We start from the raw sequence: 24,039 nt of genomic DNA, 5'->3' as shown, positions 1-24,039 counted from the left end.
TCCACTCACAGCATAACAATCAATACCAGAGCACTGAGGGGGGGGAGCCTTATTAAAATCTCCTGGTACCACCAAGCCAGCCTCTGACCTTTAAAGACTCTTCTTCCACTTGTTACCAGCACTACAAACTCATACAAAGTACTTTTGAAAACAGTCATCGATTAACAGCAGGGGTGGAAGGTGGGGGAAGGAGGAGAAGGTAGATCGAAGTGTCCCTGTGTTGTTTTGTAGCTAACGGAACCCATCTTAAGCCTGGAGGCAGATTCTGTGTCCCGTTGACAAACTGGTGATTGTTATCTCCTATCAGAGTGCAGCGTCAGCCGCCAAAGCTTTGTTCAGAATCTCAAGTTAGATTCTGTATAATGGGGCGCTCCATGACACGTTTTCACAATACACAGCTGGCAGGGAGAGAGAGAGAGGGGGAGGAGGCGGTGGTGGTGGTGGTGGTGGTGAGACACTGGAGCGGAGTTTTTTGTTCCTCACAGTGAAGTGTAAAGGGTGGGACGAAATATCGACACAGCAATTTGTTGTCTCGCCGACTCATGTGACACAGTTAACAACTCTGTGGGAGCCAAATATTTAGACTTTAAAAAAAAAAAAAACAGCACTGTTAAAAGGTTTCCCTGTCAATTTGACTGACATCGTCACCCCTCTAGGTGGTGCTAAAGGACCCTAAAAGGGATGTGGACTGAAAAAAAGCCCGTTAAAAATATGATGTTTATGGCGCTCACATATTGCGCGTGAGAAAATGCCTGGTGCTCACGAGAATGTAAAACATCATGTGTCGTCCACTGCAGAGCTCTGTGTTTAAGACGTGAATAATGTCGATGGAAGTTAATCAGCACAAACAGTGGGATTAAAATAAAGAAATTTAAAAAAAAGACAGCGGGATAAACTAGGACAGCGGTGAAAAGAAGTTGAGGTATATAGTGTGATAAGAGGGGAAACTTCTTTTAGATTCTCCACTCAGATATCGTGACCCCATCATTATCTGAATGTCTTACTAAGCAGCAGTTACCACAGAATCCCTGTTCTCTCTCTCTCTCCGTCCTCGGCTCCTGACCGTCACCTCTCATGTTGTCTCTTCAGTGAAACGTTTTGTGGATGGATCTGGCACTTTGTTTGTTTTCCGCAGGTGTTGCTCTTTGTTGTTCAGGGATTAGGTGGTGTTGGGATTAGTTTATGGCAGAGAGGGAGTTCGCGGTTCAGGGCTTGTTACAGTGACATTACTGTAATCGCAGGCTGAGAATCACCTCAGGATCTATTGTGATTATTCTAGGATTCCCTCCAGCGTTAGACAAAATGATAATTTAAGTTAATAGAATTATACTAAAGAATGGAAGAGAATTAAAGTTTCTGAGTTGATTGTTTTTCTTTCTTCTAAAAAAATAATTGATTATAATTGAAATAACTGATTCCACTTAGAAAGTTTCTGGGAGTGAAAACCATTAATAAAAGTCCTTACATTTGTATTTTGATGTCTTATGTTGAAGAGCAAAGTTTGGACAGCACTATGGAGGATCAAAGTATGACTGATAGGTTCACATCGCCGTGCTCCACCAGAGCACAGTCCCTCTGGCTCCACCTTGATCATGAAGAAGAGGAGTCTGTCTGCCACTGGTGGAACCAGGTCAGTCTGAAGACGTGCGCTATCTTCGACGCTCCTGCTTCCCAAAGGCACAAACACCTCCTCACCCCACTCGGCTGCAGACAATCCTCCTCCTGCCATCATTTCAGCCGCTGCTGTGTCACCTCTCAGAGCTATCATCCGCTGACGCCACCCGCCACAGCAGAGCAGACGTCCGGGGGATTTAGAGACAATTGGACCTGACTGGGGCACAACCTCATTTATATAAAGCCACCCAAGAGTTAGACATGTCAGTCTGACTAAAAAGACTCACACTGCTTTCTAACAGGTCATAGCGGGCTGCGGCTCAACACACATGCCTTAGCCCCGATTGATGCATACTCCAATCATGTTAAATCTTTCCGACGGATCGGCGTTTTGCAATCTTGATTTAGTCGTCAAATCAGAAGCTCCGTTTATTCAACAAAATGTCACATTTCTGCTGAATGCACTCCTCAAGAATTAAGACCAACAGCGATGGTTTAACAAGCTGGAGAGAACCAAGACGTACTCAGCCAACGGTCAATATCCTCACACCAGCTCGCGCAGCAATTACAGGCAATGATTTACTCCTCCAACGTCGCTGCGGACTGCTAGACTTTTTTTCTTTTTTATATTCTAAATCAATAACGCTCCAAGTGCTGCTTGGACTCCTTGCTCTTCATTATAGGCCAAGTCATAAAGTTGTACTTGGGAGAGAGCTTAATTTATTCATCTTCAGACAAGTGAGGCATCTGAAATAATCCCTGACGTGATCAAAGCCCTGGCTGCTGGATTTATTGTGCCTTGTGAGATGTACATGACGTTGACTTTTATCGCCTTTGATCAGGGTCTCGTTTAATTGTCTCTGTGGACAATTAAAAAAAAACAGGCCTAATCGATGCTCGCTGAACATCTTTGGAACAATGTGAATATTCATCACCGGGTGCAGAACTGTACCTCAGGTAGCCTCTGTGGCAAAGAAACATGCAGGTGTGATTATACTTGACATTAAGCAGCAAATGTTCTAACACGTATAATATTTACAAGATCAAGTGCATTACAAAGGGCACTTGATTCCTATTGGAGGAAATCTATACAAACACGTCTGGTTGGCTATCGTACACACTGGGGATGTTCCTAAGGATTTATTTTAATTCAGACAAGCTGATTGGTGATCAAATAAAAACACTGAGAAAACAGCTGAAACCATATTGTGTGTAGTGTGGATGCTACTTGATCACAGTTTGAAACAGTTTTTCCACATTCTTCAACGACAAACGGCGACTTTGAACGTCACTGAAATATGTGGCCCTTTGCATCCTGTATTACTCTGCAGGTAAACAATGTCAAATTGGTTAGCAGAATGTTGCTATCGTTAGCAGTGTGAGCCTCACCAGCCTTTGGTTCTCCTTGCAGGTTAACGTCCACATTGTGGTGAATGTGGTTACACATCGCTCCGGGTGAATGGTCGTACACCAGCGTTGTCTGATGAAAAGCCATCCAGTCTGTGTGCTGGTTTACATTGGGGCCAATAAATGTGAGCTGAAGCCCCGGCTCGGTGCATGTGGCTGCAGTACAGCTTAAGACCCTGACAAACCAAGCAGACCGCAAAGAACTAGAGGCGACGAAGGCCGACTGTGGCGTCGCCTCACATCGCCTTCCGACTGATGGCCAACCACAGCGTACGTTCTGTGCATGCGTGAGAAAACATACGTCTCCATGCCAGCAGGCGATAGTAGTCTGTATTCGAAACCAGAAGAGGACGAGGAGGAAGAAGAACGAGCATAAATGAGATGCACTGATTCTAATGCAGACAAGCAAGGGTGACAACATTTAATGGTTTAGCCCCCTGATCGAGTACATCCCTTACAAAAGGATAAACACAACATCATAAAACATGATTTCACTCGTCATACCTTTGCTGGAGGAAGCCAACGAAGGGTGCGACTCCCGTGCCAGGTCCGACCATTATAAAGGGCGCCGACGGGTCAGAGGGAGGCCGAAAGGAGCAGTTTGGTCTCAACTTCACATGGATCTAAGGTCAGAGGCCATGGGCAAGAGTTTAAAATAATGAGAGTAATTACAACAGTGTTAAGAAGCCGCTGTGGGCTCACCAATCTATTAATTGATCGGCTTAATATTCTATAGGCGTACTAACAGGAAAAACTCATGAGCTCCAGATGGAATCCATAGAGTCTTCAGTTCAGTTTCTAATTTAAATTAATTCCTTCATTAATCACACACAACTTGCCTAAAGCGTGTTCTCTGTTTAAAGCGAAAAAAAAAAAAAAAAAGAGTTCCCTGAAAGGTCTAAAACATGTTGTAAATACAGGCTGAATCCCTAATGCCTCATATTCTGCAGATTCAAGGAAACGCTGCAACCTTTTCTGTTATTCTGCCTCATCCTTATATTTCCCTCTGACTATACAACTTCTTGAACTGCAATAGTTGGAAGAGACAAAATGAATTATTGCTGAAACAAAACTAAAACAAAAAAGGAGATAGTAGAGAAATGCTAAGCAGGATTTCCAGCTAGCCAGGAGGTGTGTTTTTTCTCCCTGTGAGTACAATGGTTACAGCTTTTAAAGCACCTGTACGAGCAAAGTTGAGCATCACCGAAGAAATATCTGAACTAGAGTTCACAAATGTACGTTCAGCTCAACATGTTCTACAGTACTCATTACCTTTGGCAGGTCCGTGCTGCTGGAGGATTCATCCTTCTCAGGGAAAACCAGGACAGGACGGATGAGGTCAAACAGCCAACGCGTACACAAGCCTCGTCTTCCCGCAGGCCGCACAGAGCATGCTGGGAACTCTACTACATTGAAGACAAAATGCAGCTTCCCTGGATGTCTGAGGCAGGAGCTGTAGAAATCGTGCCAAACAAGAGAGTTTGAGATTGAGGTAGATAGCGACTGAGCAAAACAACAGTGTGTGAGAAAACGGAGTGCAAGGCGTGCAGACGGTGACGAGCGGGGAGATGGCATGAAAAATGGAGCGCAATACAGAAGAAACACTCGGGGGACAAACGAGTACAAACATCAACAGGATAAGGGAGGATCAATTCAAAAGGAAAAGGCAACAATGCCTTTTAAAAATGGATTCAAACAAAGCACTTTTACAAACCTGGAATTGACTATTCGCTCAAAGTGACATATTAACGTCGGCATTTGATGCAACCATGTTCTCAAACGTGGACATGACAGTGAAATGAGCCTGATTATGATTTACACCAGTGGTGCTCATTGATTTTTCTGTCTGTGTTGGCCCTGCAGGCTTGTCAAACAGCTCTCTAATGACTTCATCAACACCATCCACCACATGTAAGTATGTGTGTGATTGGATTTGGCACTGGAGGTTCTGAAGTCTTATTAATTGCTTAACGTTGATGTTCTTACAGTCACCACTGTTTGGATCACTCTCTTACTTGTACTTTAAACATCCCCCTCGTTTTTATGCCTTTGTAGTTTTTGATTGGACTTTATTCATACTAATTACATTTGCACTACCTCTTCTTTTCTGCTGTTTTTTTGCACTTTTCCTTTTTAAGAGAGCTTTTATTTATTTTTTTCGTTGTGCTTCTGTAAGAGGAACGATGACAATAAAGAGAATTCTGATTCTGACTTTAACAGCCAGCAGGAGATGTTCAAAGAGTCAACAGATCAACTCTCTTTCTGTTATATTATCTAATTATTTCATCCATTTAATTTCAGCTTAATTTGACTATTTACGTACGACATGCTTATACTGCCCAGGTATGACTTAAAGGACCAATATATAAGACACTTACTGAGTTAAATCATAAAATGAGCTCACTGTATTATCAGACATTAGGAAGCTGCAGCCACTTTGTCCTTCTTCTAAAGTTTGAAGCCGGCTGTGGGATGATCTGTGTTTGTTTTGAGCAGAGATGGGAGGCGGTTTGATGACCAGTCCCTCTCCGATGTTTTGTATTTGGACTGTACTACTAACTTCAAACGCTACATGTCAGAGTTACATACTGCTTCTAATACAAACTATTGCAACTGTTCATGTAGAAATGTAAGCTGATATTTCAAACTGTTTATTATCTACTTCAACCATCGTTACATTTCTATGTCAAGTATCCGGACATTACAAGTGTTTACGTAAACTTGTTTAGCCATAAAACAAACTGCTTCAACTTATGAACCAGTGTTTTCCTCTCAATCCATCTTTCACAGTTTTTAGCTTACTATTTTAAGTGTTTAGCCGTTACTGAAAACTATTTTAACAGGCCAACCATGACTGTGGAACATTTAAACTATTTAAATTAACTCTTAGCTAGAGACCTTTTTTTGTTAGAACTGAGCTATTTTTAGAGGTAGGTATCACAACACACCATTATTATGATGATGTCACAGATTCGTATGCTGCTTCCCAAGCTGGAAATAACTGATCCACATATTACAAAAAAAAATAAATACTGCCAGTAGTGAGAAAAAATAACAGCTTCTCGTCGGTCTTGCTTCAATAAAACTGCCCTCCCTCCTCTATATTCTGGTCTCCTGTTGGCCGAGGAACTCTCCCGCTCCCTCATCCTTCACTCTGCAGTTCCTGTGGGCCACCAGAGACCTCTATTGACCACAGCATCAATAATGCAGGCCTCTAATGTCTGCACCATCTGATAAACTAGAGCCAGCGTCTCTCCTGTCCACTCCTTATCTCTCAGCACACACGCACACACAGACACACAAACACGCTCACGTGCGCACATGCAGGCAGCTAAGTGAGGGACTAATGAGAGGAGAGGAGAAGTTTTGACATTGCTTTAGATGTTGCTGTTCCGCGTTGAGCTTTAAAGCAAACCTAATGGGCACCAGCTTAACAGGAAGAGCAAATCAATGACAAGCTAAGTGGGCAAAAAGATGGAACACTTGAGTCTACTTTAAAATAAGCACAGCTGGCTAAAGACTACACAATGTTTCCTTGCAGTCATTTGTTCTTTCATTTAACGGATCAGGGAATTACATGTTATATAACCCGGCCGAAAACATCATCGTTGTCTGCATCACTTCTTTTTTTTTTTTTTAAATTTTAAAATACTTTTTAAATGTCCTGAAAAACCTGAAATTATACGCCTCCCTTTATGTTATTATGGAGTGTCCCTTTGATGTCATAATGACCCTGTCAGATGTCACATAACTTGATAGCTCCATCGAGCACTGCGAGGGAGCTGGCGAAATGGCACAACTTCAGTGGAGGGAAATTATCTTTTTCTTTTTTTTTTTTGCTGCAATGCATTTCTTTGCTGCCAAACACGAGCAAGACTTGAATATCGTTACGTGGACTCAACTGTCTTGCCTCGTAGCACCATTGTGGAGGATTGCATTGATCTATTATGATGCATGCAGAGGGGGGTAAGATACAGTAACTAATAGAGGATTTCTATGTAAACACTGTCCTCATCTCCGTCTGAGTTTAATACATCATATCCCGCGTCTTATAAAGAATAATATTAAATCATACGGAAAATCATCAACCCTCACTTCCTCATTTAAGACAAACAGTTTCTAGAGTGTCAGGTCCATTTTTAAGAAAATAAATGACATATATCCAAGTTTGTGAGAAGAAGGCTTTACAGTGGAAGCCGTGATTAGAATAAATCAGGGTTATTTAAAATGTGTAAATAAATGAGCTGAAGGTAGCCACATTTTGTTGTCTGTGACTAAATGATAAAAGAGCTCATTTTCCAAGTAAATGAGATGCTTCAAGGAGTCTTTTAGAATGGCATTGTTCATCATCAGCGTTATAGAAAGATTACAGGAGCCGTTTGTCAACATAATTTGCCATTTGTTGCGACTATTCTCCCATTTAAAACATAGTAAAGGATCACTGGAAAAGGGATCAGTTAATGATCTACTATCGTTTTTGTTTAGCATAAAACTTATTTTAAATACAATCCAACGCCTTAGTTTCTTTTCTTTATTGGTTAAAGGAAACAAAAGACAAAGCCTGGAGAAACTTTTAAAACAATTCTTACTTGATAATCCAAATAAAAAAATAAAAAAAACAACACAGTAAGAGGTCATTTGCTCAACGTTTCATGCACTTCTTATCTTGTGTCATCTTACCTGGCTGCTGAATAAGGTCTGGGCTGCAGTTTCGGCACATGCTCTGAAAAAGCAAGCACAACTGTCAATCACTCTGCTGCACAGCTCAGATCTACAGAGAGAGAGAGAGACTAAAGGAGTGAAAGTCATCTTGGACCACCTTCCAACCCTTCCACACTTAAACACACACCAAGGTAGCAGTCTTGTTTCTAGGACATGCTTCTATATTTATGAAATTACTAACTCAGGGTTTTGGAATCCCAAGTGTCCAGATGTGGAGCCAGTAGGAAACAGATTGCTTATGCAGACCTTATTTCAATGCCAGCCATGAAGGTGCCCTCTTTTGGGTAATATGTGGCGTAAATTACCTCGGTGAGGAGGCGGCTGAGAGAGAAATCAGGAAAACGTATTAAGAGTTTGAGATAACTTTTCACCCCCTAGCAACAACATTCGAGATTTGTCACGCTAAGACCACCAGCAACTTTTAGCAAGGGGTAAAAAAAAAAAGAAAAGGGGAGCGAGTTGAGAGTTGTGTGATGAACTTCTTCACATTTTATTTGTGTCCCGGTGACAGATGGAGCTGGAAAAGTAAAGTTGCACCATACGCAGCAGCTGAGGCCTACCAATAACACATTTTTCTGCTAAATTGCTCAGGCAGACAAACAGCTGGACTAAATCTGCTTTCTCCTCTCTTTCTGGATTTCTCTGACATCTGAACAGCTCAGGGTGTTAGCAAGACAGCTCGGCACTTTGACGTCCGTTTCATCTCATGAACTGCAGCGCTTTGGTTGTTTTTTTGATTTTTTTTTTTTTTAAGTGGTGATAAAGTGAATCTGCAATAAGGTCTTAAACAAAAAAAAAAAACAGGAGGCGCTTCTTTAAATTCCTCCACATTCCTGCTGAAACAGAAAGAGCAGAGAGGAGCTTACATTAAAAAAGTCAAAACAGTCGTCTTAAGGCTTACTTTATATGGACTAACCCAAACCTAATAGATTTAAGAGGAATACAATTTTGTAAAAAGGATAAAAAGAAATCCAACATTCGGTTTATATTCTATACACAAAGACAGTCTCTTAATGTGTGAATGTGAGAACTGCTGCTGCACTGCGCAGTCTTTATTAAAAGACAAAGAGATTCACAGTGATCCCTGGAGTTCGGCTTTTGGCTGTTAACACACATTTGAGATTGCAGTTGCTTTAAAAAGCTTGGTAGATAAGGGAAGAAAAACATTCTCTGATATTCTTTAGGTTTGTTCACACTGTTTCCATTCTCCTGGGTTTCTGTGTAAAAACAAAAAAACCAACCTTTTTTTTTCTTTCAATAAGGAACACAGAAGTCGTTGAAGTATGACCCGACTGATGAACCAGCCAGCCGATCACTGTTTTACACTAGCAGTTCTCTTCAACCAGCAGAGGGCGCTTTATAGCTCAGAACAAGCTTTATTAGTTACTCTCCAGTTGAGTGAACATCTTGTATCATTTATGATGTTTATATTTTCCACAAGTGTTTTGTAACTACATTTCAGGGATCAACACGATTAATGTGTAAAACTACATCTGTCTCTCGAGATCAAAGATAGATCTGGGTTAGGCTGATTTGTTCTCTGCGTAATAATGATACTCGGATCAGGCAGCAAATATAATCACTGTAAGTTGTTTGTTTTTTCCATCTTTGTTTTTTCCATCCTGTAATTTTCCTCATTAAATCATTTAGCACCAAGTTATTATGTCCCTACAAAAGAGACGTACTGGAAGAGTTTGATTAACAGCTGGATCAGATGTGACACTTGTAGTTTTGTCATGTTCTGACAATAAAGAATAATTAAACCATAATTAACCATCTGCTTTCTTCAACTTTCACTCCGGAGCAAAAAACTGATTTTAAATTTAAAAGAATTAATGATTTAACATTTATTGAGAAGATTATCGATATCGACTGATGTTAGATTTTTTTCATCGTTTTAACATTTTTAGACGTACTTCTTCAGCTCTATTTTGCCGTTTGACATACTTGTTGTATCCTGAGGAAATGTTTGACGACGCATGGATATTGAAACAAACATTTTATGAGGAGAATCTTTTTTTTTTTTTTCTCCTTCATTTAAAAGAAAGTTAAATAAGTAGACAGCGAGGCTCAGAATGTGAGCGGAGAGGAGATGCATTTACAAGAGGACGCAGGCCTACATCAGCCTTGCTTTGACATTATTATCAATATCCCTGTGATGAAGATGCAACTCACTGGAACTCATTTATAAATATGTCTGCTCAAAACGTCACACACCACTGATCAAGAACGCTTCTATCGGTGGAAACCCGCACTGCTCCATCAGAGGCTGTATCATGTACGTTAACACAATCCTCTGCTGCTGCTTGAGCTGCTACCTTTCCGCCTCAGAGTGACAGCACGTGTCCGAAACAGAGGACGATCAATCCATCATCTCACGTCGCTGCGCCGTGATGATAGTGCTGCTGGATACGAAGGGATATATCACTTTTAAAACCTCCTGAGCGCAAAGCTTCTTCTTCTTTTTTTCTTTTCTTTTTTTTTGTTGTGTCGTTTATTGTTGCAGTAAGTGGCTGGAGGACGAATCGTAAAATATGTATTGCAAAAAGAAGGTCTCTGTTCGAAAAAAGATACAGTCTCAGGGTCCCTGGTATGTTTTTCAGAAAATGAGCATTTTCAGGGGTATCATCGATCAAACTGCACAACAATATCATCTATTCCATCTCAGCAGTCTCTCTTTCGGCAATTTGTATGCATAGGTACCGTCTTAGTGGAACAAAATGAGATCGCAATGTGGTTGAAAAAAGCTTTACTTGTAAATGAACATGGGATAGATTTTTGGTGCAGATGATATTAGGAAAGAATTTTTAAGTGTTGTGTGCTTTAAGAGTTCCACACAAAGACAGGTTTTTTCTTTTTATATAACCCTACAAAATGGCTATATACCTTTTAGATTCTTTTTAAAACTCAGGGCTCTATGAAACCACTTAAAAAAGTTTTCCACAGCATTCATTATATTTTCAACCGCTACAGCTGGAATTATATGTGCTTTGCAGTTCATTCTCTATGACCGGGACATCTCATTTCAGGTTACAGAACTGTTCAGGAGGAGTGTGAGCGCAGGGACACAGCCGTTTCACCGTGCTGTCGTCTTCTTGCTTTACTGTCTCTCACACATCGCGTTTGTGCTGGAGAGGATAAAAAAAAAGAAAAGTGCACCCTGGTACAGTTTCATTGGAGCCCTGCAGTAATGTAAATTGAAAAAGATGCTCATGGACAGCATTCAGCTCCCGGGGGCTGTGACCCCAAAGTTTTCATCTGAAACAATGGGCCATATAACAAAAGAGAGCTGACTCTGAGTAGAAGGAATCTTTCTCAATTTATGCCCAGCATTAACTTTTGTAGCCAGCATGCACTTGGTCAAAGACACCTGGGCTTAAACACATCTCTCCTCATTATTTATATTTAGTGTACAACAGCATAAACTATGATCAGCAAACACCCCCCCCCCCCACACACACACACACACACACACACACACACACACACGCACACTTCCCTTAGGTCAGGTTAATGAACCACGAAAGGTGCAAAAATGCAGCAGTGTACTTTTACACTCTGAGTCAGAGTTGACCATTAACCTACGGTGCGAAGCGACCCCGCACGCAACTGTCCTTGCGAAGCTTGGTGGACCACCAGTAAACACCCACATCCCCCCCCCCCCCATCCCCCTCCTCTGGAATAGCAGCTGTTGCCCTGCAGGGTCTCCAGTGGCACATTATTCACGAGGGCACGATCACCGCAATTTCCAATTTCTGCATCAGTTCACCGCAAAAAAAAAAAAAAAAAAAGGTGCTGTGGTTGGCAAGTGGACCAAAAATAACTGACACTAGGGTAAGGCCGAGAGATGTGACGCAGCTGTTTTGGAGGACAACTCAACTTGCATGTTAAGCTTTAGCCAACTAATTTCACTGTCCGTTAAGTTTCGGTCAGAGTTTATCAGAGCCCTACTGAGTGGCCAGCCAACTATCTTAATGAGCAGAGAGGAAAATGTTTGTTTTCTGCACTCAATTGGCTCAAGGGGTCAAAAAGAAGGATGGCAGAGATGGCCGACAGCAGCAGCATAAAAAAAAAGCGATCAATATAGCAAGGAGAGAAATAATGAATTAACAGAGACACGCTCTCTTGACTTGAAGCTTTATTGTTCACTTCATACTGACACACAAAAAAAAATGATTTGGAGGAATATGTACTTAAGTTTGAGACAGGCAAATGAGTGTTGATGCTCTGGGGAGCCCTCTGATGTACACTGTCTGACCATTCAGGATAATTAAATGCTCTGCCTGAATCAGCCTCAAGACTGGGCTCACAAAGCTTCCTTTACTGGGGCTACAGTGACCCCTGCAGGAGGACAGACGCACCTTCCTGCATAACAACAACAAGACACACTCGGCATAACCTTAGATCTTAAAAAAGTAAAATGAACAGATCTGAAGTAATTTATTCTACTGATAATTGAACAGGTGCAGCCTGCATCCCGATCTCATGCCAATCACTGAGATTTACGATTTGCCTGAGGCAATATTAAAAGCCGGCAATTAATTAAATGTGCATAAATTAGAATAATTAACAGAATATGAACCTGGAAAACATCTTCAAAATATTCAAGAATAGAGCTTTGTCTTCTCATTCGTAGGCGGATAAAAGTAATGCATAAAATCGATCTTTTAGCTAAGTGACCTGATGATTAAGCCACATAGAACAGGAGCACAGTGAAGTTTGTTATTCATGCTGGCTGTTAGGTAATGCATCCAACAGGGATAGCTTAGTACTTTTTGGGCTGATGGACTCACTGAGTGAGTAGGTGTAATAACAACAGCGTGCACTCTTACCTATAAGGAGGCTGAGAGGAGGCGAGCATGATGGAAAGGCGGCAAGAAGCTCCAAAAGGCTGAGGCTCGGGTCCCTGACAAACAGGTTGTAATCTGCGGCGCCTTGTTTACTGCAGAGCTCCTGCAGTCTCCTCCTCTGCACACTGTCCCCTGTGTGCTCCACCAGCGCACGCAGAAATGCCTGATGGGAGACAGAAATCAGATGTTCAGTCACTTTAGGACGTTTCGCACATCAGAGGACACTTCTTCCCCCACAGTTTTTGTTCCTTTTTGATTTAATTTCTCGACTCTAAAGACAAGCGATATTTGTGCTTTTTCTAACTCTGTGGTATGTCAAAAAGCTTCACTGCCACGTTGCACACTTCTTGTTGGACACCGGTGGGCAAGTATCTGCTGCGCCTGGAAAGACCTGGAAGGTCTCCCAGATGCATTCAAGAGCCAGCAGTCAACCCACACCCCTCCTTCTTGTCACTTCTATTAGCGCCCCGTCTTTGCTTAGCTGTTCAGTTCAGCGCACACACATCCACTCCTCCAAAAACTGACACTCCGATTATTATGTAAATTATTATTATTAATGTTAAAGCCTCAAACGTTTGCACCATTTAGTTGAGCTTTGTTTTCAGTTGCTTTTCGTCGTTCGTGGGAGCTAATGTGGGAGCTTGTACCAGGCAAACCCTGAGAAAGCTAAGTATCCAGAAGCCTGAGTGAAATACATGTTCCACCCAATCACAGCAGAGCCTTCTTCATCTCATGGGGCTTCCTCTTCGCCTTTGGCTCCAGAGTCAGGCAGCACATCTAGGATTTGTCGCGACTTTGGCGAGTTAGACTCTTGTCCTACTCTCAGCACGGACGACTGTGGTGAACATTTCAGAAGCTCAGGACCAACGCTTTGGGAGGACTTGAAGGGTTGTGCAGACGACTTGCAAGATGATGTTGCTTTTTCTGATACTTAATCTAAACTTGACAAACTTTACTGCTCATGTAATATAGATACATACAGTATATATTTAACTTTTATGGTAAGGTAGACGTAGGTTCAGTGACAGAATAAGGCAGTTTTATCATGCAGAGTTCACTTCAAACATTTTTTAAGAAACCTTCTAAAGATCCTGAGATATTAGCACATGAAAATAGAGTCATGTAATCCTTAAACAAATGCATCTAAATCAATGAAAGCAGTCAGTTACTGAGCTGCTGTTTAACTGGCACTGCCTTCACTCTTGTTGACGTGATTGTTGGCTTTGATGCGAGTTTACAGGATCAGAAGCATCACGGAGGAATCTTGAACAGCGTCTCCTGAACGACTTCTGGATTAATTTCACTTCAGTCGGCATCAATTAATCTCTGATGTCCCAATCACAGCTTCTGAATATCTGTCAAGCCTAAGTGTCCCGTATAATTCCAGCAATTCATTATACTTTAAGAGCGTCTGAAAGGAGAGATTAGTGGCGTTTACTTGTAGCTTGCTGTGGAAGAATTATTATACCCGCTCTCCAATCCTTCCTGTACAGACAAGACTTCCGCACTCGTGTCTGTGTTGAGCTAAGTCTGTGGTTTGCTTCAGCAAAAACGTTCATATTTGTCTCAGTAGAAGAGAGGAGACGGAGCGTGCCAAATATATCTCGATGCCATTATCAGTCAGTTAGTGGGAATTGTGCATCCTAAGAGGCTGGGGTGATTCTTTTTCACTGTTCAGAAAGAGATGGCGTATAAAGATTATAGAGGTTGTAAATGCTTTAGTAGAACAGATTAACTGCTTGTATTACACCGACAGATGTTGTAAAATAAAACTGGTACTGCCTTGTAAGTCTCAAGGCAACTTTTCATCCTGAAACTATCTTTTTAGTGCAGAAATGTAATAACAGAGCAAAAATACAGCAGACAAGTGAACTGAGAGGAGACTTTACAATAATGATGTGATCATGTTCTCACACACACACACACACACACGCTTACATTAACAATCAGTCGCACAATTTCAACATGTACATAAAAAATGACATGAAATTAAATGTGTAAAACACAACAGATGTGTCCAGGTGTTGGATTTTTTTTTTTTTTTTTTTTTTTTTTAAATGTGGAAGTAACAGCATAAGAAATTAAAAGAAAACTAAATGGTGTTGGTCCACTGTGTTTTCTGAAGTCCACAGTCAATCTCGCAGAATATTTCAGAGCACTTCATGCTTCCCTCCAGCAGGACGTGGCACCTGCCCACACTGCCAAACGTACCAAAAGCTGCTTTCATCTGAGCATGGTGTTCCTGTGCTTGACTGGCCAGCAAACCTGCCTGATCTGATCCCTTATTATCGAGAGGAGTATGACCTCACCAGACCCAACAAAACAGATGACCTGAAGGCCGCTATCAAAGCAAGCTGGGCTTCCATAACGCCTGAGCAGTGACACAGGCTGATCGCCTCCATGACGCGCTGCATTGACGCAGTAATTCATGCAAAAGGAGGCCCAACCAACACTTTTTAGAAGCCTGACATTTCTGCTTAAAATATACTTTTTATTGATCTCCTGTGATGCACTAATTTTCTGAGACACTGACTTTTGGGTTCTCATTTTCTGTAAGCCATAAGCATTGTTCTGGATAGATAATTGAATGGTAATAATGTTCTATGTACATTTAATTAGCATATTCTGTGGTTGCTTTTTTACCTCAGGGCTTGTGAATGTTGACCTCACATGCCAGCAGAGTATCTGTCAGACTATTGGTAAACCAATCTTGTCTTATGGGTGTGGACCTTAATTTTTTTTTTCACCAATCACCTTGATAAAATGTTGAAATTTAAAAAGAAATCTTTGTTACATGATGTTAAGTGTTTGGTCTTACCTTTCTTTTTAAAGGATCAGAGAACAAGGTTACACTCATGGATATCACATCCCAGCCAATTGTTAGGCCCCCACCAAACTCAGTACTGTGGCCATTTGATATTCCAAACAGCACGTTCATATACGCTGCCAGGCGACGAGGAGAGTTAAATCAGAATTTCAACATAATCACCTTAACTATGGCTATTTTAAATCAGTATGTAAAACCTGTCCTGAGAGACTATACAAGTACCCATCTGCCTCATCTAACTACAAAAAACAAAGGCATGCCAACCCGTCACTTTTCTAGTATGCTCATGTCACAGCGACAGGTAAAGGCTACACTGAAAAGCAGCTTAGCTGGAGTAATGTGAGTAAACGGTGTGTGGATTTAAACTGTACCTTCTTTGGAACACTTCTGATCTCGAGACACCATGTGAGCAGGTACAGCAGAGAAATGTTCTGAGGGATGTAGGGTGGCACTAGAGCACCTATAAAGACAGAGAAAAGCACAATTGGAAATGATCACAACAGAGAAGCTAAAAGCGTTGTGTTTGTGTTGGTAACAACGCTGCTGTTTAAATCTACATTTTTGGACATATTTGCCTTTTTTTTTAGTGTCTTTACGCAGAGATATGTTTACTCGATGGTTCCTCTGGTCATACAGGGCCAATCTGTGGAGCATGTCCTCCACCTCAGTTGCCCTGTTTGGGCAAAACACATCAAACGAATCCCCTGGTTGATAGCTCATTAACTGGTGGGCCTAGAAAGAACAAAGAAGAGCTGAATTCATAGTGTAGGTTCAGAAAAACGACAGCTATGAACATTATTCTGTCCTGCTTACAGAGATGTCCAGTTCCAAGCGAAGGGCAGTTTTGACTGAATCTCCTCGGGTCAGCTGAACTGCCCGGGATATGGAAACCTCATGAAGACTCTCTTTGTTGTAAGGTCCATCAACCTGGAGAAAGATTTGAATAATGAAGGGTGGAATAAAGGAAAAATACTGGTTTTAAAAGTTGTTTTAGTCCTTACCTGCTCTATGATGTCTGCCTCCTGAAGAGAGACATCCAGGTAGGAGGGAGGCAGAGAGGGAACATTAAGAGAGGACTCTGACAGCGGTGGCAGTGACAGTGTCAGTGAGGCTGCCAGTGCAACACCAGGAACTGTAGCATTCCCAGTTTGACTCTCTTGTTTTGATGTAGAAACACTGGCGGCATCATGAAACTGGGATGCCAACCCGTCACTTCCCAAAGGAGTCGCTGGCCCCAGATCAGAAACAGCAGTCTGTGTAGCTAAAGCTGAAGATGAAGCAGCAGATGCAAATTTGGAGACAGTCTCTAAAGATGATTTGGCTGAATTGCAGTTCTGTTGGTCAGTGATGCTTAAGAGGCTTAGTTGGACATCTGGTATGGATGAATCAGGAGCTTCTTTTGGTGATTCCCTTGCTTCCCCGTTCAAGTAACTCGTCCTATCAGAAGCCATTTTTGATAAGGCAGCTTTGATTGCTTTCCACAGCCCTTCAAGCCAGGGGTCCAATACCACCTCCAGTCTAGAGAGAACAAAGTCCACGGGATTATGGGACAGCAGTGAAACAAAAGAACAGAAGGCTTGAAGTTTGTTTTTCTTCTAAGCTTACCCTACACCATCATCTGCATATCCTGTTGCATAGAATTGTTCTGCTCCAAGTTCCTGTAGACGGCGCTCAATTGTCTTCCCACAATTACAGAAATTTGCATAATTGGTGTCTCCTAAAGCTGCAGCAGACAAAACAAAAACAGATGATGATGATGTCTGGAGTCTGTTCAGAAAAAATAAATGTTTTGCAATCATCAACATAGTATTAATTTACACACCTAATTTCGCAAATTAAGTTCCCCATGTTTTCAGACAAAGAGCTCTGACAAGTTACCTAAAAGTGCGTAGCAAAGGTGTTTATAGTGGTGAGCAGGGAGGGTCTTCTTCTTGATGCGCTTCACAAACTGAAGGGCATTGTCTGGTGGTTCCCCATCTCCAGTAGTAGACACAATAAACACCACTGGGGCAGTCTCCTTCTCCAAATTGTACTGGAACCAATTATATGATTTATCAAGGCAAGTTTATTTAACAATAGTCTGTTCAACAACAAGGCAATTCAAAGTGCTTCACACAAGACATCAATATGCATCATGACAGAGGAAAGAAAAGACACATTAAAATAGAAAATTTTAAAATCACTGAATTTAAAAAATCTGAAAATATGTTTAAGTAAAAAAAAATTCAAATAAAATTCTGCAAATAAATGTAAACACAATCTACATCTCAAAATCATCAGGCAATATCCTTTTTACAAATAACTTACTAAGTTACTTTGGTATTTGGTACTTTTAGCAACATGTTTTATATCTAAGTAACGTGTTTATCATGAGCAATAGTTTGGTTACCTTTGAATTTTGGTCAAAGCAGCTGAGCTCAGAAACCAGTCCGTGCTGCTCTGCCTCCTCAGCTATCCCCTCTGCTATGGACTGGGCTTGTCCTTTCTGAGAGCCGTACAGAACCACGAACCGAGGCTGCACCTCACAGGGCATCCTAGTGGGTCAAATAAACGACATTTTCAATCAATTGTTGCTTGTTGTTGAGCTTCTTTCTTCATCTCATTTTACCTACATCCTGCACATTTTGACAGGTAAACAGACTACCACTAGCCGGACCGGACGTGGCGTCAGGATAAGCCAGCGTTGCAATACTCAAAAGTGCACGTGGACTCCAGCATGTTATATATCTTGTGTTAACAAACTGCTCATAGTTAAAGAGTTGTGTCATAAAAGTGTTTAATTAATGTAGTTTTAGCTGTGTTCTGTCTCGCGGCATGTAACTATGCTTTTAGCAAACAACTCCTCGGGTATTGTCGTCCAAGTTGAAAGTTACCCCATTTAAAACTTGCTATGACGACACCGCTAAGAGCAGAAGTTAATGTGAAGTTCTCGGAAGATATTTCATTTGTTTTACCTTTTTCAAAACAGCTGTGGAAATCCACAAATTCCTCTTCTTCCCCTGGAGTCTGTCGTTACTGGAATTCTCGCGATACCAGGGCACAGTGTGTGATTGAACTGAACGTGATCGGACGAAACCATGTTTTTAAATCGTGTTTTTTTAGTTCCTATCTGAAATATTATGCGTGGACACCTCGTGTCGTTTCGTTGAATTTTTAAATATGTGGATTGATGATAGTACTAATCAAGATGAAAGTTGTATTTTTGCTGTAAAAGGTTAATAAGAAACCCTTAATGCTACTTGGTTCCGCCCTCCCCGCCCGTGGAGTCTTCCAGAAGTCGCCGGCAGACTCGTGCGGCTTGCAGCTTAGCCACACTCCAACTTTTCACCTTAAAATCTGATTATTTTCTGTATTGAACGCTCACTAGAAGTCCTAATACCTCGACCGCCATGTCCTCATTGGGGACTCTCGCGTTTGATGAGTATGGGAGACCTTTCATCATCATTAAAGACCAGGACACGAAGACCCGACTATCAGGGATCGATGCGTTGAAGGTACAATGAGCTAGCTGCCGTTAGCTGTGTCACGTTGGTTAGAAAAATCTGTGATTCAGCATTTGTTGCATTACGTCGACTACATTTAGACAACACTTAATGTGTCGAGGGGAAGTTTTTCAAGCTTATAGTGTACTGACAGTGTTAGTTCCTCGTGCATCAAAGCAGCATATCTTTAGCTACATGATTAGCTCGTGATGCTAACACTGAGGCCCATGTGCTTTGTGGCGTATGGCCGGTGGGTGTTGCTACATGTGTGCATCTGTGTCCAATATGATGGAGGCCTTTACTTTGAACACAGTTTCTACCCTTCTGTGGGTGGAGCCGATTATAAGTGATCGTTAATGTCGTTGGTTAATTTGTTGGTGTTTTTGTCTTGCAGTCTCACATTATGGCAGCCAAGGCTGTGGCGTCCACACTTAAAACATCACTGGGACCTAACGGTGAGTAGAAAACTATTTTGAGTTTACATGCAACGTAATTGCACTCAAAGACATATACTGGGCTTTATAAATATTACTTCCTTACTGTCAATTATTAAAGAAATGTTTTCTTTTAGCCAAGCACACCATTTCTCATGAACCACTTTACCCCCCCAAACAACTTCCAGGTCTTGACAAGATGATGGTGGACAGGGATGGAGAGGTGACTGTCACTAATGATGGAGCCACAATTCTATCCATGATGGATCTGGACCACCAGGTTGCCAAGCTAATGGTGGAGCTCTCCAAGTCACAGGACGATGAGATCGGAGACGGAACCACTGGAGTAGTAGGTGTGTAAAGAACTACAAGTGATCTGGTGTAATTTTTAAGGGTCTGATAAGTCCAACACTGGGTTCAACATACAAAGAAAATAGAATAAAATTACAAACCAAAATAAGTGTGACTGAAAATGAGTTCATTTCATGTGCTCAACACATTGAGATCTTATAGATAATTAACTCCAGGCATCATCATAACTAGTCACTTTATAAAAATTAATGAGATTTAAAAAAAACGGTAGAATCAATGTGTACAACTTTGGGAACTAGTCAAATAGATCCACTTTTCACACAGGCAGTCATTTCCTGTAATTGTCATACTTTACTTGTGTTGATTTGCACATGTGAAAATAGTGGTGGGCTATGTGGGAAAAATATATCACAATATTTTATGGCAGGATCGTGATTTGATCACAATTTTTTTATGATATTAAGGCTAATTGACAATTTAACTTATTTCCCTGTATAATGTTTTTAATTGCACAAAAGCTGTGCTGATCATTTAAGGCTCATTCAAAAAAAATTCTTAGTTGCACCAAGAATGTCACACACGTAGCCTTTGTTAAGGCTTTGTCGTTTTCTATGACTTCAGTGTACTATCTTTAGATTAGTTTATAGAATTGAAAAACAATAACACATCCAACATACTCCAGAATGTGAGGCTTCTGTGACTCACATTTAAAATGAGTTTTACTGAAGGAAGAGTTTAATTTGTCGAGGGGGGATTCTGTGATCTCTCTGCTTTGGTAGATAATCCACACGTTCTAATCTTTCCCAATCTAAAGCCCAGTTTCCACTAAGAGGTCCAGTATGGATCAGTACGGTATGGTTCAGTAAAGCCTGATCATGTTTGCGTTTCCACAGACAACCGTGCCATATTTGGTAGGCAGCGTGTGAACCAGATGCTGATAGCTGCATCAGTTAGCTCAACGTTATAGCAGCACAAAACAGTGTACACTGCTAATACATTCAACAAAGAAGAAAAGTGCGATGCAGTAAACAAAGACCAACATCCAGCAATTCATCTACTTCATCAGTGTTTCCTCTATATGTGTTTAGCAGCGACGGTACGCCGCTCCTGAACTATGACCACAGCAGCTGCTTGATATCAGGTTGTATGGGGCTAATCAACAGATTGCAGTGTTTAGCTTTTAGGGTCGGATCGATACTCTTGGCACCCCAACAGAAGGGTCCCAAAAAGTAAGACGGCACAGGTCGGTAATTTGGGAATCTTTCACGGCTTTAGTTTATGGAAATGTCGCGAAATGTGTGCCGTACCGAGCTGAATCACGTGGTAGAAACTCGGCTTAAGATCGTCTATCGCACACTACGTGAGCGTGATCAGTCGATTCTTTCTCTCGCGTTCTTCTGGGATATTTCAAACCCCTAGTAATGTTTCATGTGGAGCTGGTGTGAGAACACAGCTGCAAATATGACGTAAAATAACCACAAGTAAGTGGAAAGAGTTGATGACATGTACTTCCTGTTATCGCCGTACAACTATTGATCATGGTCTGAACGATATCTGTGTACATAACTGGTACATTAGGTTTACTGTTCTTCTGTGCACTTTGTCTAACGACACATAGCACTGATGTATCAGCAAAGACTGTTGCTTTGTCTTTCCCAAATGTGTCGTGTCTGCCTCCTCCTTTGAAAGACGCGTGAACAACTCAAGAAGTTTGGAAATGTTCAGGAGTGCAAATGGTTCAAGATGTGCTTATACATTTCAGCCGTGTTAATGTAAATCTCTGACTCCTCTTCCTCCTCAGTGCTCGCTGGGGCTCTGCTTGAGCAGGCTGAGCAGCTGCTGGACCGCGGGATCCACCCCATCAGGATCTCTGACGGTTACGACCAGGCCGCACGCCATGCCATCGAGCAGCTGGACAAAATTGCAGAAATTCTACCCTGTGACCCCAACAACACAGAACCTCTCGTTGAGACCGCCATGACAACGCTGGGATCCAAAATGTGCGTATTTCAGACAAAAATACATTTGCATTGTAATCCACTACTTAACTAAATTTAGTTTATCAGGTACACACCAATAAAAGTAGTGCAATATATTATGAGTTAGCTCGGTGTACAGAATAAATTGGCAGCTGTTTAATGCCGGTCCACTGATTTGATCTTTGATATCTGCAGATGGAAAAAGAAAAACATTAATATCACAGAAAAGTGATTCTAGCAAGTTAACCCGAGTTACAAACCTGAAACGTTAACTCCCGAGTGTTTCACGAGCGGCCGACTTCCTCACACTCTGTTCCCCTCTCGTCCATGCCCCGAGTATTGTGCCACACCAGCTATGACAATTAATGGTCAACGTTGTCTTCCAGCATCAACCGTTGCCACAGACAGATGGCTGAGATTGCGGTGAACGCCATCCTCACCGTGGCAGATATGGAGAGGAAGGATGTCGACTTTGAGCTCATCAAGATGGAGGGAAAAGTTGGAGGAAAGCTGGAGGACACACAGCTCATCAAGGGAGTCATCATTGACAAGGAGTTCAGCCACCCTCAGATGCCTAAGGTACAAATATTTCCTTTTATTGTATCATTTGTTTGACTGAAAAATATTTTCCATTATTTGTATTAACATAAGCAATGGTTCAACACTACTCGGGTTTCTTGCCTGTGTTTGTGTCATCACAATGAGGTCCTGATGCTAAAGCATTCTTCTTTTTTTTTTTCAATCCAGGTTCTGAAAGATGTCAAAATCGCTATCCTGACCTGCCCGTTTGAGCCCCCTAAGCCCAAGACCAAGCATAAGTTGGATGTGACCTGTGTGGAAGACTACAAAGCCCTCCAGAAGTACGAAAAGGAGAAGTTTGAAGAGATGATCCAGCAGGTCAGAAGTGAAGCATCTCCAGCATTTAGAAGCTCTCTTTCTCCCACGCTGCATCACGTCGTCGATCCTAAAAAATGTGTATCCTTCATACTTTTGTTTTAGATCAAAAGCAACGGCGCTAACCTGGCAATTTGCCAGTGGGGCTTTGACGATGAAGCCAACCATCTCCTGCTGCAGAACGAGCTGCCGGCCGTGCGCTGGGTTGGAGGGCCTGAGATCGAGGTAAGAGAGGAGCCAATGTCAATATAGACTCCTTGATTCACGACTGTGTTTTTTAACACGTGCAAGAATCATTTGTTCTCATTTTGTGACGCAAGTGATGATGGTTGATGCACGATTTTATTTTTTTGTCTCTGCAGTTGATTGCCATTGCCACAGGAGGGCGCATCGTGCCGAGGTTCAGTGAGCTGACTCCAGAGAAGCTTGGCACCGCTGGTATGGTGAAGGAGATCTCCTTTGGCACCACAAAGGATCACATGCTGGTTATCCAGGAGTGCAAAAACACCAGGGCCGTAACCATCTTCATCCGTGGAGGCAACAAAATGGTGATTACAACAGTGACTTTTGGATTCTGCCATGATAACCTTACATTAGTTAACTTACTATAAGCCTTAGTATTCACCTTTTACTGTATCTACTCTATCTTTAGATCATTGAAGAGGCTAAGCGCGCGCTCCATGACGCTCTGTGCGTCATTCGCAATCTGGTAAAAGACAACCGCGTGGTATATGGAGGAGGAGCTTCAGAGATTTCATGCGCTCTTGCTGTCAACCAGGCCGCAGATAAGGTAAGAAGTCTCAACACTGATTTTATAAAAGCTCTTTTCTCCTTTCCAGTCCACAAAAAAAAAAACTCATATTTTTGTGCTGCTCTAATCGGTTTGTATTTCTGCCCCTCTCCTTTTTTTTTTAGTGCCCATCATTGGAGCAGTATGCTATGAGGTCATTTGCCGACGCTCTGGAGGTTATCCCAATGGCTCTGGCTGAGAACAGCGGGCTGAACCCAATCCAGACCATGACAGAGATCCGAGCCAAACAGGTCAAAGAGAACAACCCTTACTTGGGTGTCGACTGTCTGAACAACAACACCAATGGTAAGAAAGCTGCAAGTCCGACAGTTTCAGCATTGCACTTAAATGTTCAATGTCAAAGAAGTCATTGGAGGAGTGACAACAAATTTTTTTTTTTAAATGATCTTCCCTACGCAGACATGAAGCAGCAACACGTCGTCGAGACTCTGATCGGCAAGAAGCAGCAGATCCTGCTCGCCACTCAAGTAGTGAAGATGATCCTAAAGATTGATGACATCCGAAGCCCAGGAGAGAGCGAGGACTGAACGCCTCATGGAGCACGTTCATGTTTCTGAGCTGCTCTAGAGGTCGTAAGGCACTTCCCCGAGCACCATTTACAACCCGCACTGCATACTGCTATTTATCATTCGATACAAAATGTTCAAGCTGTTGACGTATCAAAGTCCCATTAAAATGTTGGTCTGTAGAAACTTTCAGACGTTTGC

At 41.9% G+C, this 24,039-nt stretch overlaps 2 protein-coding genes across 2 annotated transcripts in view; one reads left to right on the top strand and one right to left on the bottom strand.

Moving 5' to 3' along the window:
* The window catches only part of mtrr (5-methyltetrahydrofolate-homocysteine methyltransferase reductase), a 28,202-nt gene extending 9,738 nt beyond the window's left edge, over positions 1-18,464 (bottom strand). Inside the window, exons 1-12 of the mRNA XM_079361351.1 lie at positions 18,375-18,464; positions 17,810-17,954; positions 17,299-17,452; positions 17,026-17,143; positions 16,422-16,938; positions 16,234-16,347; positions 15,978-16,152; positions 15,792-15,871; positions 12,576-12,756; positions 7,702-7,744; positions 4,294-4,474; positions 3,526-3,644 (exon numbers count right to left, since the gene is read on the bottom strand). Coding sequence (XP_079217477.1) covers positions 3,526-3,644; positions 4,294-4,474; positions 7,702-7,744; positions 12,576-12,756; positions 15,792-15,871; positions 15,978-16,152; positions 16,234-16,347; positions 16,422-16,938; positions 17,026-17,143; positions 17,299-17,452; positions 17,810-17,953 — 1,826 coding nt within the window. The 5' untranslated portion in view covers position 17,954; positions 18,375-18,464. The remainder of the gene's footprint in view (positions 1-3,525; positions 3,645-4,293; positions 4,475-7,701; positions 7,745-12,575; positions 12,757-15,791; positions 15,872-15,977; positions 16,153-16,233; positions 16,348-16,421; positions 16,939-17,025; positions 17,144-17,298; positions 17,453-17,809; positions 17,955-18,374) is intronic.
* A 196-nt stretch (positions 18,465-18,660) lies between these two features.
* Positions 18,661-24,030, top strand: cct5 (chaperonin containing TCP1, subunit 5 (epsilon)). Its single transcript, XM_079361346.1, has 11 exons — positions 18,661-18,914; positions 19,297-19,357; positions 19,525-19,689; positions 21,450-21,648; positions 22,014-22,206; positions 22,375-22,524; positions 22,627-22,746; positions 22,884-23,069; positions 23,174-23,311; positions 23,437-23,617; positions 23,732-24,030. The coding sequence occupies exons 1-11, from the start codon at positions 18,810-18,812 to the stop codon at positions 23,857-23,859; spliced, it is 1,626 nt and encodes a 541-aa protein (XP_079217472.1). The 5' UTR covers positions 18,661-18,809; the 3' UTR covers positions 23,860-24,030.
* The last annotated feature ends 9 nt before the right edge of the window (positions 24,031-24,039 follow it).

This window comes from Symphodus melops (genome assembly GCF_947650265.1).
Source record: "Symphodus melops genome assembly, chromosome: 14".
NCBI classification, from domain to species: domain Eukaryota; kingdom Metazoa; phylum Chordata; class Actinopteri; order Labriformes; family Labridae; genus Symphodus; species Symphodus melops.
This window is presented reverse-complemented; position numbering and strand designations above follow the sequence as displayed.

What these genes read in the sequence shown, in the direction of transcription:
- cct5 (XM_079361346.1), top strand. Translation starts at nt 18,810, where the DNA reads ATGTCCTCATTGGGGACTCTCGCGTTTGATGAGTATGGGAGACCTTTC. An exon ending in GCCACCCTCAGATGCCTAAG is followed by an intron (nt 22,207 to 22,374) that starts GTACAAATATTT and finishes TTTTCAATCCAG; the next exon opens with GTTCTGAAAGATGTCAAAAT. An exon ending in TTGAAGAGATGATCCAGCAG is followed by an intron (nt 22,525 to 22,626) that starts GTCAGAAGTGAA and finishes CTTTTGTTTTAG; the next exon opens with ATCAAAAGCAACGGCGCTAA.